The following is a 20,200-nucleotide window of genomic DNA, read 5'->3' as shown; positions in this document are numbered from 1 at the left end:
TGAGTGGGTCCCACGTGCGCATTTCTGCTGATATGGAGTGTGCACTCTGTGCTTGCACCTCTGTGTGCACTTGGGTGGCAGTGCTGAAACGACTGATGAGTGTTGGATAGTAGGGAACATTCCCTAGCAATGGATGTCAGGTTGATGAACTATGCGAGCAGGCAGAGTAGGCGTGTCATTGACCAGCTGAATAGAATGGTGCCACTTGAAGTCGTCTTGGGTTTTAATTTTCTGGAAGAATGAGTTGCGTTGATTAAGTGACCAGCTTGGGAAGGAAGAATCATATTAGGAGGCAGGACTCCACGGGCGTGCCCCTGTGAAGGTCCCTGCCTTGGAGCAGCCACCCCAGGATGTGGCAGGAAACGGCGCAGCTCGAGAGTACAGCCGGTGAGCTGTAGGCCTTTCACGGGTGGCTGGCTCGTATTCCCCACGAATCTTGGATCGCCAGATCACACCAAGGAGGTAGTAAACATAAACTAGCACGCAGCATGCACCTTTGGAAACAGGGAGGAGGGCAATAAGAGCCCGTACATATTGAGCCGTCATGCAAGGTCAACAATTCTCTGGGTTTGTCTGGGTGCTGGGCAGCCGCTACCTATGTAACTGGTAGGCTCTGGCCCTTATCCAAGCAGTCTATCGGAAGATATGAGGATCCTGGTTTAAAAATATCTAGGGCACATTCTTGCTTTCGATTCCCAAGAAAGAGAGTGAAAGGATGAACCTATGATGATGCACTTCACTATCTCATTGATCGAGATACGCTGCTGTATAAGGAGGCCTCTGGGATCATAAGTAGTGCCTGGGGTAGCTAAATATGAGGAATAACATAGAGTGCTCTTTTATCATCAGAAACCCTCACTGTATTTGCCCTGTGTAGGTGTGGAGCCAGTGATTCCCATGTGTGTGGGTATGTAGTTTGACCATAGACTGGGTCCCGATGGGGTAGGTGAACCTTATCTCCCAGAACAGGCTCCTCTTTAAATTCCTCCATTGTGGGAGTGCAGTCCACAACTTCATAATTTAACCTCCCCAGAGAACAGAGAACATTGTTTGTGCTCCTTTGAGAGGGAGTGTGTCAGTAATGCACTTTCATGAGTGTTGCTGATCCAAATAGAGATACTAGGATTGGTTCAGTTGTCCGGGTATACAGCACATATATGCACCCACTCGCAGATGAGAAAAGCCCACTCTTGCTCACATCACACTTGGTCTTTCTTAAGAGGAGGATGGAGTTCAGCCATGCACTGTAATGCTCATTCAACTTAATGGGAACAACAAGTAACAATGGGCTGCACCTGTAAAATAGCAGAGGAAGGACTTTGTGTCTAGCCTGCTGGGAGAAGAATGAGGGAACAAGATTGAAGTCATCTAACAGAGTTAAGTCATCTAATTGGAGGGTGTCAATTTTTCTGATACATGGATCTAGAATTGGTCTTCTCCTGTGACAGCCAGATGGCTTGTCTGTATTTTAATGGGCCTATGTAACATGAAGGTTTTTAAAAAAAAAATCGTACACCTGAATCACTTTGTGGCATAAGTCCTAAAGTAGTCCTCCTCTAGGTAAACACTTCTTTATGTAATTGAGGTTCTTGTTTGACCTTTCCTAGTCCTGCACTATTTTCTGTTATTGGGGCACTCAGTAAACGTTTCCTAATACTGCATTGCTAACTGTCAAAGGGGCTCATGGTAGATATTTCCTAGCCCTGAAACACCTCCTGTCACTGGTGCTTATGGTAAAGGATTCCTAGTTTAGCAGTATTTCCTGCCACTTGCGATCATGGTAGACGCTTTCTAGTCCTGCAGTACCACCTGTTCCTGGCGCTCACAGTAGACATTTCAAAATCCTCAAATTCTTCCTGCCACTGGGGCTCCTAGTAGATGTTTGCTAGTCGTGCAATACTTCCTCTCATTGGGGCTCCTGATAGAAGTGCCTAATGATGCTACTTCCTGTCACCGGAGCCCTTGTTCGATGTTTCCGAATCCTGCAGTACTTCCTGTCACTAGGGCTCTTGGTAGACATTTTTTCATCCTGAACTATTCTTTGTCACTGAGGCTCTTGGTAGAAGTGTCTAGTCCTGCACTGGTTCCTGTCACTGAGGTCCTTTCTAGACTTTTCCTTGCCCTGCAGTACTTCTCATAACTCTGGGTCTTGGTAGACATTTCGTTGTTCTGCACTAATCCTTTCACTGGGGCTCATGACAGATGTTTCCTAGTCCGGCACTGCTTCCTGTCACTGGGGCTGATATTTGACTTTTCCTAGACCAGCGGTACTTTCTGTCACTGGGGCTTGTGGTAAACATTCCTAGTCCTGAAGTACATCCTGTCACTGAGGCCCTTGTAAGTCGTTTCCTAGTCCTGCAGTAACCCAATTCACCAGAACCTTTGTTAGACACTTCCAAGTTCACACCACGTTTGTCATTGGGTCGCCAGGTAGATTTCCTAGTCAGACACTACTGCCTCTCACTTGGGCCCTTGGTAGCTGCCTTGTAGGCCTGTACATCTTCCTCTGCTGAAATTCTCCATAGTCCTCTCCTAGGCTCACAGAGTTTCTTCTTAGTTGGACCTTTGCTAGACAGCTGCAAGGCATACACCACTGCCTGCCACTGATTTTTGTCACTGCTTTTTTATTCTGGTGCTCTTTGCTAGTGTGGACATGACAAGGGGCTCATGAATGAACCTAGAAACTCATGTTTCTTATTCATATATTTTCATGAGAATTATGGCAGTGTTGTGCACCACACTTTGCTTTATCTGCAGTCTTATGCTACTGTTTATGGATTAAGTGGATTGAATTGTTTTAGTACTCAGTCTGAATGACATGGTGTGTGGACATTTCTGTGCCATAGGACGCCAAAGAGAAAATTGAGAAGATTGAAAAGGTTTTACAGGACACCCAGACAGGCCATGACTTGCGCTCTAGCCGAGACCTTCTGAAGAACCACCGCCAGCTGGAGAACGAGACACGTGAGCTTGCCGACAAGATGAATTCCATCGTATCCCATGCCCAGAAAATGGCCACCAACCATTTCAACTCTCAGGGGATTATGGAAGAAACACAAAAATATCTCAAAAGGTGAGACTCTTTATCAATGTCCTCAACTGGCCTTCAGATGTTTCTCTTTAAACTCCTGTGTCCATTTTTTATGTTTTGCGCTATTTGCCACAGCTGTATATGCGTTACAGTTTTTGTTATATAGTAAGGCAGAAGAGAAACACATTTACACTTATCTGATATATTTCAGTAAGAGTTTCTGCTGATATAAAAACAATGTTGCAATTAAATATTTTAATTGTTTATGGAAATGAGGAGGAAACATAATTAAATCCAATTTTTATCTGTTTTTTGCAGTATTAAATAGTATGGTATTCTCTAGAGGCAGTGTCTGTCCCGCAGACTGAGGATAGGTGCTTCAGTGTCACTTTTTAGAACAGAGGGTGTGACATTTCATGCTTCAATAACAGCCAAAACAATAATCTGTACCAGGTGAAGTGGCTTTGCAGCAAAAGGTTTAATGCACCAAATAACAGAATTTAGCGTTCAATACCATGTATAGTTGTATACAACAGGGCTGCCCGATATTCAGAATGAGAACTGTGCAAAAGACAGTGTTCCCAAATGGAATATTTATAGAGTTGTGTACTCTTTGTATATAGAATTTTTGCAAATAGCTGTTTGTTTCTTAAAGCCTAGTGTTGTTTTTCAAGTGTAATGCATTGGAAATATGAAAGAGTTTAATATGCTAATTAACATTTTTAAGTGTAGGGAGGTGCCATGAATGAGGCAACATTTCCAACCACCTCTTCCAATGGCAAACCATTACAACGGACAAGTGGGTTCTATGCCTGATACAATTTGGACACACACTGGAATTTGTCCAAAAACCACCTACAACCCCACCGCAGCCTTTTCCCACAAAACTTCTCGCAGCTCTTCAAAAAGAGATCAAAATAATGCTCTCCAGAGGGCAATAGAGAAGGTCCCAGCCTCCCAGAGGGGCAAAGGTTTCTACTCTTGTTTCTTCTTAATCAGAAAGAAATTAAGGCAGTGGCAACCAATTCTCAACCTCAGAAGCCTCAATCTTTACCTGAAAAAGCAAACCTTTCAGATGATTTCTCTGCAGGAGATTCTGAGACTTTTAAACCAATCTGATTACATGACCTCATTGGACCTCCAAGACGCATATTTCCACATACCAATGCATCCAAAGCACAGGAAATGTCTGAGGTTTTTGGTTGCAGGACGCCATTTTCAGTTCAAAGTACTCCAGATTGGTTTCAAATCAGCAACCAGGATTTTCACAAAGTGTCTTGCTCCAGTCGCAGCATTCCTCAGGCAAATCCAGCATCAGGTCTTCCCGTATTTGGACGACTGGCTGATAAAGGCACCTTCTGAGTCAGCAGCGCGAGCATCAACACAAGCCTGCACAGATCTTTTCAGTTGACTGGGTCTTACTCTAAATCTGGAAAAGTCCAAACAGAACCCATTGCAAAAGATTGTCTTTCTAGGAGCAAAGCTAAACACGGGGGCTTACCAAAGCATTTCCTGCGGAAGAACGGTAACAACAACTTCTTATGCTAGCGGCATCCATAAGAAGAAGAAAGTCTCTTTCAGTCCGATTATACAAGTCACTCTTGGGAATGATGTCTTCATGCATACCTCTGATCCCATTTTGTCGCATCAAAATGTGACCTATCCAAGAGGAGCTGGACAAACAGTGGGCACAATCCAAAGGCTCATTCGACGACATTGTCAAGGTAATCCCACGAATGCTAAAGGCCTTAGAGTGGTGGATAGACAAGAACCATATTTCAGTAGGGCTGTCTCTCAAGCACACGTTGGCACCCTTTGTAATCACCATGGATGCGTCCCTGGAGGGCTAGGGAGCTCACCCCCAAGAGCTACAAGTAAGCGGCAAGTGGCATTGGACTCAAAGTCAATCACACATAATTATGCTGGAATTAAAAGCAGTCCATTTAGCCCTTCTCAGAATACAAGGTTCGTCGGTGCTTGTCCGAACAGACAATACCACAACGATGCATTACATAAACAAACAGGGCGGCACACGATATTGTCAACTTTCCAGAGCGGCACAGAGTTTATGGGAATGGGCTATAACTCACAAAATCTGCATCCGAGCAGAACATGTTCCAGGCACACAAAACACAATTGCGGATGCACTCAGCAGGCTCACACCATCGTGCCACAAGTGGGAACTACACCAACAGACCCTGCACGACATCTTCAGCTGCTTGGGCACCCCAGAGTTAGTTCTATTCGCAGCTCTCCGGAACCGCAAATGCCGGTATTATGCAAGCTGGCATCCCCAACGGGTGTCATGGGGGAATGCTTTTTTGATTGCATGGTCCGGCATCTTAGCCTATGCTTTTCCTCCCCGTCCTCTTCTCCCAAGAGTCATCAGGAAGTGTAAGTGAAATGCAGGCATTTGTTATAGTAGAACCATTTTTACAATTCAAGTCTGACGGTCTTCTCCTCTGCACGAATCCCAAATTTATACCAAAGGTTCCTTCAGACTTCCATTTGAATGAGCCGGTGGTACTAAAGACTTTCTTCCCAAATCCATCGACTGCTGCAGAGAGGGCCCTTCATTTGCTAGACGTCAGGCGTTGCCTTGAGTTCTATCTGTAAAAAACAAAACCCTTTCGCAAGACTTCTCAATTATTTGTCGCTTACAGCCCTCCAAGGAAAGGTTTCCCGCTTTCTAAGCGGAGTATTTCTAGATGGATATCCAGTGCCATACTATTTTGCCATCGCAAAGCTGGCAGACCACTATCCTCAAGAGGCCGGGCTCACTCGACGAGAGCTGTGTCTACGTCTACAGCATTATTTGCGAGAGTGTCACTTCCTGAAATTTGCCATGCAGCAACGTGGAAGAATAGACACATATTTACAAGGCGTTACTGTTTGGATTCAACAGTCCTAAATGACACAGCGGTGGGACAAGCAGTGCTTCGCAATCTATTTCATTAAGATGAGCCATCTCAGTATATCCTCCTGCCTTTCATTGCTATATCATATTTTTGTATCATAGATTATTTGCACTGTTTAATGGTTAAATAATTGTTAATAATAATAATAATTGTTATTCCTATGATTGTGATTAACATGCTGCTTGATGTTTACTGAAAGATCTGCTATGGCATTGTTCTGTTAAGTTGTTCAAGGCCATTATAAATGTGCTACTTAACTGTTAGCTACTCTGATTCAAGCATGTGAATCTATGAAAGCTCTAATATTGGAGTAAGAAATGTTACTTACCTGTAGCTGTAGTTCTGCAGTATTGGAAGCTTTCATAGATTCATGCGACACACCGTCCTCCCCGCGGGGACAGCTCACCTTCCTCTATTTCTCTGAATGAGCGCTATCACAAGTGCTTGAAAATCTGAGGTTCTGAGATTCTCTCAGGCGTGTTCTAGAAGGTGGTCGATGCTGATTGGCTAAGGCAAAACGTTGGTCTCTTTTTTAATAATGACTATGATAGGTTAATAAACTGTGAGGTCTAGGCCTTTTCTAGTCTATACATATCAGTCTACTTTTATTACTATTTAAAGTATCAGGGACTCCCATCATGACGACGTGGAATGATTCAAGCATGTGAATCTATGAAAGCTTTCAATACTGGTGAACTACAGTTACAGGTAAGCAACTTATTTCTTCACTTCAAACAAAACACAGTAAAAGTATAGTTATGGTTGTGAATTAAAACAAAAATCCCACTGAAAATATCAAGTTATGGCTAGTAGCACATTCCATAACTCCACAACAGCCATTAAAGCCATAACTTGCTCACCAAATGCAATGCTTGGTGTGCAAGCTATGGTTTACACAACTGTTGTGTAAGTTAGGAATTGTGGTCCTAAACCAACCATATGCATTTTGTTGGTTTTTGGTTTAATTGCTAAATGTTACTGTCGTTGCTCTACCCATGCTAACATGACAGCTCGAGTGGCGGCTGGCATGTCCCGAAGGGTGGTGAGGTAAGGGAGCACATGACAAAATAAAAAATAAAAGGCACTTACTTTTTCCACGAGCACGTCATCCTCCTCGATCCTTCTCTCCTCGAGGCAGGCAGGCTCCCGACTCCCAAGCAAATCCTGGCGCTGCTGTCATGCTGCATGAGAGCAGCGCTAGGATTGGTGCGAGCAGCCTCTATCACCGCTCACAGGAGCACTGGAGGCCTTTGCTTTCTCTAACCCAGATGTCTTAAGACAGCTGGGTTAGAGAGGTTTAAAATGCGCATGCCTGGCTGGCCATCGCAAGACGTCTGGCCAAAGAGACATGCGCATTTTAAACTCGAGAGCACAAAGCTCCCTGCTGCCATTCAGCAGCAATGGCTCCCCCCTGCAATGACGGTCACTTCGGGACGGGTAGGTTGCTAAAAAATAAAATGGTAATAAATAAACTTTATTACCATTTTTATTTTTCAGCTCTGGGCTGGGCGTTTTGTGTATGGGGCAACGGAGGAGCCGGCCCGGGATGGCACCCTGAGAGATGGTACATCAGTAAAAATGTGCAAGGTTGTTTGCTTCTCGCAGAAGGTTGCAGAACGCTGCTGCTCAGCCAGATTTGTTGAACAATTTTCCAACTGTCCCTCTACAGTCCTTGTGCATTGACACACTCAGAAGATCCCAAGGTTTAATGTAATCTTCTTCCTGACTCGCCCCAGGTTCGAGTCTTTGCAGGAGCCTCTGGCACGGAGGCGAGAGTTGCTGCAGGCCAAGGTGGATGAGCTTCAGTTCCATCACTACTATGACTTGGAAATGAACTGGATCGGCGAACGAATGCCAATTGCCAACTCCACAAACCGAGGCAAATCTCTCGACTCGGCGCAAAGTCTCCTCCAGAAACACAAGGTACTTGTCTTTTTTTGTCTCTTTTTTACCTCATCTCCTCTGGATGATGTTAAGAGCCTGTGAGCTCGAGGCTCTAGTTATCACTGGCCTGTCTGGAAAGTAATTCAAGCATTGTACAAAGATTATATTACACAGTGCATTTATACCTAGCAAAATAATGATGTAGAACTTTGGGGATAATTGAAATAAGGGACATTCTGAAAACAGAGTGGACTTGGGGAAAAACAGATAGCAAACGGTGGAAAGAGGAGAATAACTGTGCACAGCAAGCTTTTCAATGGTGAGTAATCTGTCTGAAAGAGCACCATGGTTTCAACATGTAGGGATGCGTCATGTAGCAGGATGTCTTATCTCGAGTCATAGATAGAATTCCACCGATGAGAAACTTGTGACTCATGATAATATAAGTGGCTGGAGCAGGGAGATGCCAGTGCAGGCCAGAATGGCGCAGGACAAAGGGCTGTCCCTGGGTGGTGTTTAACAGCCTGCAGTAAGCTGCTGCGATGGCTCATGCTCCAGAAATAAGTATGTGACATTCAGCCACAGGGTCGAATCCCTGCAGAAGGACACAAGAGCCACCCTTTGTGAGGTCGAGGAAAGGAGCACATCTCTAATGGGTCATTCTAGTTCTGCTGTGAACTTTATGAAGCGCCTAGACACTTTGGATTTAGTATTGTGTACTTTATAAAATTCAATGTATTATTCCTATTATCGTTATTAGTAGTATTTTGAGGGCAGATGGACGAGTAAGACTAATAGCAGCTCCAAAGCTTCTACAAAGGTAAGATTGAAAATCGTGAACATTTTGAATAATGAAGCGTCCTGCACAAAGCACACTGCTGAGGGGCTCAAGCATCCTGCCCATTGTGTGAGTCAGCAGCAGTAAGAGGCGGCTGGACGCTGCTGCTGATGTGGTTTCACGCAGCCAGCCACACAGTGCTTTGGGAATTGTGCAGATGAACAATAATAATAATAATCTATAAAAATAATCATACGGATCTTTAAGGAGGATCAAACCGAGATCTCATGTGCTCGCATATCAGGTCTAGGTAAACTCCCCATACATACCTTACTAGTTTTACTTTGCTTTCTGGTAAGTGAAGGCCTGCATGTATAATGGCAAGGCGCGGCTTCAAGAAACAATGCAAGGTGAACACCAGAACTGACTGAGGCAATGCAAAGATGTAAACCTAAAGTTGAGCATCTTGAGACCTCTTGCCCCAGGGAGTGAGTGGCTGATAACAAAACGCAGTTCCGGCAAAATGAATATGAGTGCAGTCAGGGGACCCGGTGGACACAGCCATGCAGGCTTGCTGTGCGAGGACCAGGTGAGAGGGTGTAAAACCCAAAGCTGTGCTTCACACACAAACAGAAATCACATTCAATAAGAAATGTAAATTCGAATGAGAACCAAACATAATTACGACTCCACATGATACATTTCTTCACTAATATCCCTGCCTTACTAATTATAATGATTAAAGTAATACATGTGATAATAAAAGTTTACTGAGCAGGGCCCGAGTTATTAAAAGGGCATTATTTCCTTGCTTGGACTATGGCGCCCCTTTGAACACGCGTGCCCTATTGTGATGAGTGCGCAGGCCTCAGGGCAGCTGCGAACGCGCACTGCCCTGGCGGCCGCTCATTCAAGCGAAGTACAGAGCAGCTCTTAAAAAGTTTCTCCGTGTTTCACAGTGACAGCGGCAGCCCACCTGCGCTTTCAAGAGGGAATAGAGATCCCCTTGAAGGCGGGTGCAGAGAGGGACTGCACCCGCCTACAGGAAGATGTCTGGAGGGTACATGGGCCTCCCTGTCACCCGTCGAGAGAGGTGCTCACAGGGGGTGCACTGACATTGCTCCACCTTTTTGTGGCGCACTTCTAGTGTCCATCCTAAGGACATGCTTGCCTCTGTGCCCTCGTTGGTAATACAGTGACGGCGGCAGCCCACCTGCGCTTTCAAGAGGGAATAGAGATCCCCTTGAAGGCGGGTGCAGAGAGGGACTGCACCCGCCTGCAGGAAGATGTCTGGAGGGTACATGGGCCTCCCTTTCACCCCTCGGGAGAGCTGCCCACAGTGGGTGCACTGACATTGCGCCACCTTTCTGTGGCGCACTTCTAGTGTGCATCCTAAGGGCATGCTTGCCTCTGTGCCCTCGTTGGTAATACGGAGCAGCTCTTTAAACGTTTCTCCGTGTTTCACAGTGACGGCGGCAGCCCACCTGCGCTTTCAAGAGGGAATAGAGATCCCCTTGAAGGCGGGTGCAGAGAGGGACTGCACCCGCCTGCAGGAAGATGTCTGGAGGGTACATGGGCCTCCCTGTCACCCGTCGAGAGAGGTGCTCACAGGGGGTGCACTGACATTGCTCCACCTTTTTGTGGCGCACTTCTAGTGTGCATCCTAAGGACATGCTTGCCTCTGTACCCCGTTGGTAATAGAGAGCAGCTCTTTAAAAGTTTCTCCGTGTTTCACAGTGACGGCGGCAGCCCACCTGCGCTTTCAAGAGGGAGTAGAGATCCCCTTGAAGGCGGGTGCAGAGAGGGACTGCACCCGCCTGCAGGAAGATGTCTGAAGGGTACATGGGCCTCCCTTTCAACCCTCGAGAGAGCTGCTCACAGGGGGTGCACTGACATTGCTCCACCTTTCTGTGGCGCACTTCTAGTGTGCATCCTAAGGACATGCTTGCCTCTGTGCCCTCGTTGGTAATACGGAGCAGTTCTTTAAAAGTTTCTCCGTGTTTCACAGTGACGGCGGCAGCCCACCTGCGCTTTCAAGAGGGAATAGAGATCCCCTTGAAGGCGGGTGCAGAGAGGGACTGCACCCGCCTGCAGGAAGATGTCTGGAGGGTACATGGGCCTCCCTTTCACCCCTCGGGAGAGCTGCTCACAGGGGGTGCACTGACATTGCTCCACCTTTTTGTGGCGCACTTCTAGTGTGCATCCTAAGGACATGCTTGCCTCTGTGCCCTCGTTGGTAATACGGAGCAGCTCTTTAAACGTTTCTCCGTGTTTCACAGTGACGGCGGCAGCCCACCTGCGCTTTCAAGAGGGAATAGAGATCCCCTTGAAGGCGGGTGCAGAGAGGGACTGCACCCGCCTGCAGGAAGATGTCTGGAGGGTACATGGGCCTCCCTTTCACCCCTCAGGAGAGCTGCCCACGGGGGGTGCACTGACATTGCTCCACCTTTTTGTGGGGCACTTCTAGTGTGCATCCTAAGGACATGCTTGCCTCTGTGCCCTCGTTGGTAATACGGAGCAGTTCTTTAAAAGTTTCTCTGTGTTTCACAGTGACGGCGGCAGCCCACCTGCGCTTTCAAGAGGGAATAGAGATCTCCTTGAAGGCAGGTGCAGAGAGGGACTGCACCCGCCTACAGGAAGATGTCTGGAGGGTACATGGGCCTCCCTTTCACCCCTCGAGAGAGCTGCCCACGGGGGGTGCATTGACATTGCTCCACCTTTTTGTGGCGCACTTCTAGTGTGCATCCTAAGGACATGCTTGCCTCTGTGCCCTCGTTGGTAATACGGAGCAGCTCTTTAAAAGTTTCTCCGTGTTTCACAGTGACGGCGGCAGCCCACCTGCGCTTTCAAGAGGGAATAGACATCCCCTTGAAGGCGGGTGCAGAGAGGGACTGCACCCACCTGCAGGAAGATGTCTGGAGGGTACATGGGCCTCCCTGTCACCCGTCGAGAGAGCTGCTCACAGGGTGTGCACTGACATTGCTCCACCTTTTTGTGGCGCACTTCTAGTGTGCATCCTAAGGACATGCTTGCCTCTGTGCCTTCGTTGGTAATACGGAGCAGCTCTTTAAAAGTTTCTCTGTGTTTCACAGTGACGGCGGCAGCCCACCTGCGCTTTCAAGAGGGAATAGAGATCCCCTTGAAGGCGGGTGCAGAGAGGGACTGCACCCGCCTGCAGGAAGATGTCTGGAGGGTACATGGGCCTCCCTTTCACCCCTCGGGAGAGCTGCTCACAGGGGGTGCACTGACATTGCTCCACCTTTTTGTGGCGCACTTCTAGTGTGCATCCTAAGGACATGCTTGCCTCTGTGCCCTCGTTGGTAATACGGAGCAGCTCTTTAAAAGTTTCTCCGTGTTTCACAGTGACGGCGGCAGCCCACCTGCGCTTTCAAGAGGGAATAGACATCCCCTTGAAGGCGGGTGCAGAGAGGGACTGCACCCGCCTGCAGGAAGATGTCTGGAGGGTACATGGGCCTCCCTGTCACCCGTCGAGAGAGCTGCTCACAGGGGGTGCACTGACATTGCTCCACCTTTTTGTGGCGCACTTCTAGTGTGCATCCTAAGGACATGCTTGCCTCTGTGCCCTCGTTGGTAATACGGAGCAGTTCTTTAAAAGTTTCTCCGTGTTTCACAGTGACGGCGGCAGCCCACCTGCGCTTTCAAGAGGGAATAGAGATCCCCTTGAAGGCGGGTGCAGAGAGGGACTGCACCCGCCTGCAGGAAGATGTCTGGAGGGTACATGGGCCTCCCTGTCACCCGTCGAGAGAGCTGCTCACAGGGGGTGCACTGTTATTGCTCCACCTTTTTGTGGCACACTTCTAGTGTGCATCCTAAGGACATGCTTGCCTCTGTGCCCTCGTTGGTAATATAGAGCAGCTGTTGAAAAGTTTCTCCGTGTTTCACAGTGACGGCGGCAGCACACCTGCGCTTTCAAGAGGGAATAGAGATCCCCTTGAAGGCGGGTGCAGAGAGGGACTGCACCCGCCTGCAGGAAGATGTCTGGAGGGTACATGGGCCTCCCTTTCACCCCTCAGGAGAGCTGCTCACAGGGGGTGCACTGACATTGCTCCACCTTTTTGTGGGGCACTTCTAGTGTGCATCCTAAGGACATGCTTGCCTCTGTGCCCTCGTTGGTAATACGGAGCAGTTCTTTAAAAGTTTCTCCGTGTTTCACAGTGACGGCGGCAGCCCACCTGCGCTTTCAAGAGGGAATAGAGATCCCCTTGAAGGCGGGTGCAGAGAGGGACTGCACCCGCCTGCAGGAAGATGTCTGGAGGGTACATGGGCCTCCCTGTCACCCGTCGAGAGAGCTGCTCACAGGGGGTGCACTGACATTGCTCCACCTTTTTGTGGCGCACTTCTAGTGTGCATCCTAAGGGCATGCTTGCCTCTGTACCCTCGTTGGTAATACAGAGCAGCTCTTTAAAAGTTTCTCCGTGTTTCACAGTGACGGTGGCAGCCCACCTGCGCTTTCAAGAGGGAATAGACATCCCCTTGAAGGCGGGTGCAGAGAGGGACTGCACCCGCCTGCAGGAAGATGTCTGGAGGGTACATGGGCCTCCCTTTCACCCCTCGGGAGAGCTGCTCACAGGGGGTGCACTGACATTGCTCCACCTTTTTGTGGCGCACTTCTAGTGTGCATCCTAAGGACATGCTTGCCTCTGTGCCCTCGTTGGTAATACGGAGCAGATCTTTAAAAGTTTCTCCGTGTTTCACAGTGACGGCGGCAGCCCACCTGCGCTTTCAAGAGGGAATAGAGATCCCCTTGAAGGCGGGTGCAGAGAGGGACTGCACCCGCCTGCAGGAAGATGTCTGGAGGGTACATGGGCCTCCCTGTCACCCGTCGAGAGAGCTGCTCACAGGGGGTGCACTGACATTGCTCCACCTTTTTGTGGCGCACTTCTAGTGTGCATCCTAAGGACATGCTTGCCTCTGTGCCCTCGTTGGTAATACGGAGCAGCTCTTTAAACGTTTCTCCGTGTTTCACAGTGACGGTGGCAGCCCACCTGCGCTTTCAAGAGGGAATAGAGATCCCCTTGAAGGCGGGTGCAGAGAGGGACTGCACCCGCCTGCAGGAAGATGTCTGGAGGGTACATGGGCCTCCCTGTCACCCGTCGAGAGAGCTGCTCACAGGGGGTGCACTGACATTGCTCCACCTTTTTGTGGCACACTTCTAGTGTGCATCCTAAGGACATGCTTGCCTCTGTACCCTCGTTGGTAATACAGAGCAGCTCATTAAAAGTTTCTCCGTGTTTCACAGTGACGGCGGCAGCCCACCTGCGCTTTCAAGAGGGAATAGACATCCCCTTGAAGGCGGGTGCAGAGAGGGACTGCACCCGCCTGCAGGAAGATGTCTGGAGGGTACATGGGCCTCCCTTTCACCCCTCGGGAGAGCTGCTCACAGGGGGTGCACTGACATTGCTCCACCTTTTTGTGGCGCACTTCTAGTGTGCATCCTAAGGACATGCTTGCCTCTGTGCCCTCGTTGGTAATACGGAGCAGCTCTTTAAAAGTTTCTCCGTGTTTCACAGTGACGGCGGCAGCCCACCTGCGCTTTCAAGAGGGAATAGAGATCCCCTTTAAGGCGGGTGCAGAGAGGGACTGCACCCGCCTGCAGGAAGATGTCTGGAGGGTACATGGGCCTCCCTGTCACCCGTCGAGAGAGCTGCTCACAGGGGGTGCACTGACATTGCTCCACCTTTTTGTGGCGCACTTCTAGTGTGCATCCTAAGGGCATGCTTGCCTCTGTGCCCTCGTTGGTAATACGGAGCAGCTCTTTAAACGTTTCTCCGTGTTTCACAGTGACGGCGGCAGCCCACCTGCGCTTTCAAGAGGGAATAGAGATCCCCTTGAAGGCGGGTGCAGAGAGGGACTGCACCCGCCTGCAGGAAGGTGTCTGGAGGGTACATGGGCCTCCCTGTCACCCGTCGAGAGAGCTGCTCACAGGGGGTGCACTGACATTGCTCCACCTTTTTGTGGCGCACTTCTAGTGTGCATCCTAAGGACATGCTTGCCTCTGTACCCTCGTTGGTAATACAGAGCAGCTCTTTAAAAGTTTCTCCGTGTTTCACAGTGACGGCGGCAGCCCACCTGCGCTTTCAAGAGGGAATAGAGATCCCCTTGAAGGCGGGTGCAGAGAGGGACTGCACCCGCCTGCAGGAAGATGTCTGGAGGGTACATGGGCCTCCCTGTCACCCGTCGAGAGAGATGCTCACAGGGGGTGCACTGACATTGCTCCACCTTTTTGTGGCGCACTTCTAGTGTGCATCCTAAGGACATGCTTGCCTCTGTACCCTCGTTGGTAATACAGAGCAGCTCTTTAAAAGTTTCTCCGTGTTTCACAGTGACGGCGGCAGCCCACCTGCGCTTTCAAGAGGGAATAGAGATCCCCTTGAAGGCGGGTGCAGAGAGGGACTGCACCCGCCTGCAGGAAGATGTCTGGAGGGTACATGGGCCTCTCTTTCACCCCTCAGGAGAGCTGCTCACAGGGGGTGCACTGACATTGCTCCACCTTTTTGTGGCGCACTTCTAGTGTGCATCCTAAGGACATGCTTGTCTCTGTGCCCTCGTTGGTAATACGGAGCAGCTCTTTAAAAGTTTCTCCGTGTTTCACAGTGACGGCGGCAGCCCACCTGCGCTTTCAAGAGGGAATAGACATCCCCTTGAAGGCGGGTGCAGAGAGGGACTGCACCCGCCTGCAGGAAGATGTCTGGAGGGTACATGGGCCTCCCTGTCACCCGTCGAGAGAGGTGCTCACAGGGGGTGCACTGACATTGCTCCACCTTTTTGTGGCGCACTTCTAGTGTGCATCCTAAGGACATGCTTGCATCTGTGCCCTCGTTGGTAATACGGAGCAGTTCTTTAAAAGTTTCTCCGTGTTTCACAGTGACGGCGGCAGCCCACCTGCGCTTTCAAGAGGGAATAGAGATCCCCTTGAAGGCGGGTACAGAGAGGGACTGCATCCGCCTGCAGGAAGATGTCTGGAGGGTACATGGGCCTCCCTGTCACCCGTCGAGAGAGGTGCTCACAGGGGGTGCACTGACATTGCTCCACCTTTTTGTGGCGCACTTCTAGTGTGCATCCTAAGGACATGCTTGCCTCTGTGCCCTCGTTGGTAATACGGAGCAGCTCTTTAAAAGTTTCTCCGTGTTTCACAGTGACGGCGGCAGCCCACCTGCGCTTTCAAGAGGGAATAGAGATCCCCTTGAAGGCGGGTACAGAGAGGGACTGCACCCGCCTGCAGGAAGATGTCTGGAGGGTACATGGGCCTCCCTGTCACCCGTCGAGAGAGGTGCTCACAGGGGGTGCACTGACATTGCTCCACCTTTTTGTGGCGCACTTCTAGTGTGCATCCTAAGGACATGCTTGCCTCTGTGCCCTCGTTGGTAATACGGAGCAGCTCTTTAAAAGTTTCTCCGTGTTTCACAGTGACGGCGGCAGCCCACCTGCGCTTTCAAGAGGGAATAGACATCCCCTTGAAGGCGGGTGCAGAGAGGGACTGCACCCGCCTACAGGAAGATGTCTGGAGGGTACATGGGCCTCCCTGTCACCCGTCGAGAGAGGTGCTCACAGGGGGTGCACTGACATTGCTCCACCTTTTTGTGGCGCACTTCTAGTGTGCATCCTAAGGACATGCTTGCATCTGTGCCCTCGTTGGTAATACGGAGCAGTTCTTTAAAAGTTTCTCCGTGTTTCACAGTGACGGCGGCAGCCCACCTGCGCTTTCAAGAGGGAATAGAGATCCCCTTGAAGGCGGGTACAGAGAGGGACTGCACCCGCCTGCAGGAAGATGTCTGGAGGGTACATGGGCCTCCCTTTCACCCCTCGGGAGAGCTGCTCTCAGGGGCTGCACTGTTATTGCTCCACCTTTTTGTGGCGCACTTCTAGTGTGCATCCTAAGGACATGCTTGCCTCTGTGCCCTCGTTGGTAATACGGAGCAGCTCTTTAAAAGTTTCTCCGTGTTTCACAGTGACGGCGGCAGCCCACCTGCGCTTTCAAGAGGGAATAGACATCCCCTTGAAGGCGGGTGCAGAGAGGGACTGCACCCGCCTGCAGGAAGATGTCTGGAGGGTACATGGGCCTCCCTGTCACCCGTCGAGAGAGGTGCTCACAGGGGGTGCACTGACATTGCTCCACCTTTTTGTGGCGCACTTCTAGTATGCATCCTAAGGACATGCTTGCCTCTGTGCCCTCGTTGGTAATACGGAGCAGCTCTTTAAAAGTTTCTCCGTGTTTCACAGTGACGGCGGCAGCCCACCTGCGCTTTCAAGAGGGAAAAGACATCCCCTTGAAGGCGGGTGCAGAGAGGGACTGCACCCGCCTGCAGGAAGATGTCTGGAGGGTACATGGGCCTCCCTGTCACCCGTCGAGAGAGGTGCTCACAGGGGGTGCACTGACATTGCTCCACCTTTTTGTGGCGCACTTCTAGTGTGCATCCTAAGGACATGCTTGCCTCTGTGCCCTCGTTGGTAATACAGAGCAGCTCTTTAAAAGTTTCTCCGTGTTTCACAGTGACGGCGGCAGCCCACCTGCGCTTTCAAGAGGGAATAGAGATCCCCTTGAAGGCAGGTGCAGAGAGGGACTGCACCCGCCTGCAGGAAGATGTCTGGAGGGTACATGGGCCTCCCTTTCACCCCTCAGGAGAGCTGCTCACAGGGGGTGCACTGACATTGCTCCACCTTTCTGTGTCGCACTTCTAGTGTGCATCCTAAGGACATGCTTGCCTCTGTGCCCTCGTTGGTAATGCGGAGCAGGCGCAGAGTCAGAGTGAGTCCCTTATTTGCATGAGGCAAATAGCACTGGCTAGACATATGCACCAGTGCTATCAGGATTACAGTAGGGCGCGCATAAGCATTTTTGGCCCCTCTGTAATACCGTAGTGCTTCAGGGGCGTACACGCCCATTCGCCCTCGGAGCATTTTCTGTAATACAGACCCAGGCGCACAAAACAAGGCAAGACTTTCAGCCGACAGTACACTCGCACCACAGTGGTTGTTCTGAAGGCTTCCAGGTTCCTGGCAGGCAGGTGGGGATCTCTGAATCTTGCTAGCCAGGGAAGCAAAGTCATAGCCTCAGCTGAACTGGTAGGTCGGCTGGTTGGCTGCCGGGTTGTCCGCCACCCTCTAGATGAGCATATCCCCCTTGTCTTATCACGCTGAAGCTGTACAAAAATTAGGATAAAGGTTGGTGCTTGTCTTCAGTTAGATATTGGTGGTAGCCTCTGCTTGTACCTTCTGTCTGAAAACAGTATGGGGAAGTATGCACAATATGAACCAAGGCTAAACTACTGTATTGGGACATAACTAGTTCTGTTAATGTTAGAAAGGGTAGACGGACCGGGAGGGTCGGCCGGGGTCAGGAGGAGAGGCCTCCGGGGAGAGCCGTCTCCAGCCGTCTCCAGCGATCGTACAGACAAGTAACTTCCCCCCCACAGACAGATACCACACACGGATAAGGTTCAGTGTTCTTTATAAGCACTTCTTAAGGTACGGTTGAATGGTACAAGGAGGTCTGGACTCAGGGGTCCCCTCGATTCAAGTCTCTCAATGCAGGGTAAGGGGGAACGGGACAGTCTGGTTACCAGTCAGGTAGTTCGGATGAGATGATGACTAGCTCACAATCCTCGAGCTTGGTGGTTTAGTTGGTACGGGCCGCGGCAGCGCCAGCAGGTCCCGGTCGAGATGGTCGGTACACGGTCCGCGGCAGCGCCAGCAGGTCCCGGAAAGATGGTCGATGTACGGTCCGCGGCAGTGCCAGCAGGTCCCGGTGAGGATGGTCGTTACAACGGGCCGCGGCAGCGCCAGCAGGTCCCGACGAGGATGGATGTTGCAGAAGGCCGCGGCAGCGCCAGCAGGCAGGACGATGGTTCACAAGAGCGGGCTACGGCAGCGCCAGTAGTCCGTCAAGGCTGAGTTCTCTCGGTGTCTCTCGACTCCAGGATACAACTGCCTTCCTGCTCCGGAGTTGCCCCAGTTATAGGGCAGGCGCTCTTTGATGTCCGGACCCTCGCACTTGGAGGTCGGAGGGCCCGGGATGAAGGTGTCCAGACACCCAGCAGGGGGTGGAGCCAGCGCCTGGGGGAGCTGGAGGCGATCGGCACCTGGCGGGGGAAGAGCTCTTGACACTTCGCCCTCCCATTGACCTGCCAAGTGGTCCGCTCACCTCCCGGGTGGATGGTGGTGCCGGGATGTCGGGGCGGGTCAGGCCCGGGGTTAGGGTTGGGGCGAGGCCACGCGGCCTCGTGGTGCAGGGCCCAAGATGGCGGCTTGAACCGGCCGGGGGAGCCGGTGGGGCTGGGCCCCGTGATGAGTAGAGGTCCGAGGGCAGAAGATCCGTCGGGAGACGGGGTACAGGTGCTTTTCGTGGGTTATGCCTGGTGGGCCCTGTCGTGCGGGAAGGGAGCAAGCCCTTCATGTGGCCTGTCCAACATGCGTCCCCCCCAGCTGAAGGCGGGGAGAGTCACCCATCTCCTTGGGGACTCTCTTCGTCGAGGCGGAAAAAGCGGGACAGGCCATCCGCGTTGGCGTGGTCTTGGCCTGGTCGGTGCTCCACAGTGAAGTCCATTCCCTGCAGGGAAATGGACCAGCGCAAGAGTTTTGGGTTCTCCCCCCGCATCTGCATCAGCCACTGCAGGGGTCGATGGTCGGTTTGTACCCGGAAGTGGGTACCGAAGAGATAGGGCCGGAGCTTTTTGAGGGCCCACACCACTGCGAAGGCCTCCCTCTCGATGGTGCTCCAGCGCTGTTCTCGGGCCAGGAGACGTCGACTGATGAAGGCCACCGGCTGGTCATGACCTTCGGGGTTTAACTGAGAAAGGACGGCTCCGATGCCGTGGTCGGAGGCGTCGGTCTGTACCATGAATTCCCGACTGTAATCGGGGGCCTGGAGCACAGGGGCGGTGCATAGAGCGGCCTTCAGCTTCTCGAAGGCCGCTTGACAATCGGGGGTCCAGTTAATCCGCTTCGGTTGGTTCTTGGACGTGAGACCCGTGAGGGGCCCCACGATGCTGCCGTAGTCCTTCACGAACCGCCGGTAGTAGCCGGTGAGCCCCAAGAAGGCTCGGACCTCGGTCTGGGTGACGGGGGGCTGCCAGGACTGGATGGCAGCAATCTTAAGTTGTAGCGGGGCCACCAGCCCGCTTCCCACTTGGTGCCCAAGGTAGGTCACAGACCCTTGGCCAATTTGGCACTTGCCGGCCTTAATTGTGAGGCCGGCCCGCTGGAGGGCCTGTAGGACCTCTTGGAGGTGACGGAGGTGGTCGGGCCAGTGGCGGCTGTATACAGCGATATCGTCCAGGTAGGCAGCGCTGAACTCTTCGAGCCCCGCCAAGACCTGGTTCACGAGGCGTTGAAACGTGGCGGGGGCATTCTTCATGCCGAAGGGCATGACCTTGAATTGGTAGTGGCCATCGGGGGTAGAGAAGGCTGACCGTTCCTGAGCCCTGGGTGTGAGGCCGATCTGCCAGTAGCCCGCTGTTAGGTCGAAGATACTGAGGTAGCGGGCGGCCCCCAGCCGGTCGATCAGCTCGTCTGCTCGGGGGATCGGATGAGCGTCGGTCCGGGTGACAGCGTTCAAGCCCCGGTAGTCGA

General features: G+C 51.3%; 1 protein-coding gene across 1 annotated transcript in view; it reads left to right on the top strand.

The window, feature by feature from the left end:
- SPTBN5 (spectrin beta, non-erythrocytic 5) overlaps positions 1-20,200 on the top strand; it is a 1,776,766-nt gene that overhangs the window by 474,699 nt on the left and 1,281,867 nt on the right. The window contains exons 25-26 of the mRNA XM_085627084.1: positions 2,847-3,073; positions 7,686-7,872. Coding sequence (XP_085483210.1) covers positions 2,847-3,073; positions 7,686-7,872 — 414 coding nt within the window. The remainder of the gene's footprint in view (positions 1-2,846; positions 3,074-7,685; positions 7,873-20,200) is intronic.

The sequence above is a fragment of the Triturus cristatus genome, chromosome 9 (assembly GCF_964204655.1).
Source record: "Triturus cristatus chromosome 9, aTriCri1.1, whole genome shotgun sequence".
Classification (NCBI taxonomy): Eukaryota; Metazoa; Chordata; class Amphibia; order Caudata; family Salamandridae; genus Triturus; species Triturus cristatus.
Note: the sequence above shows the minus strand (reverse complement) of the source record. Positions and strands in the feature narration are given on the sequence as shown.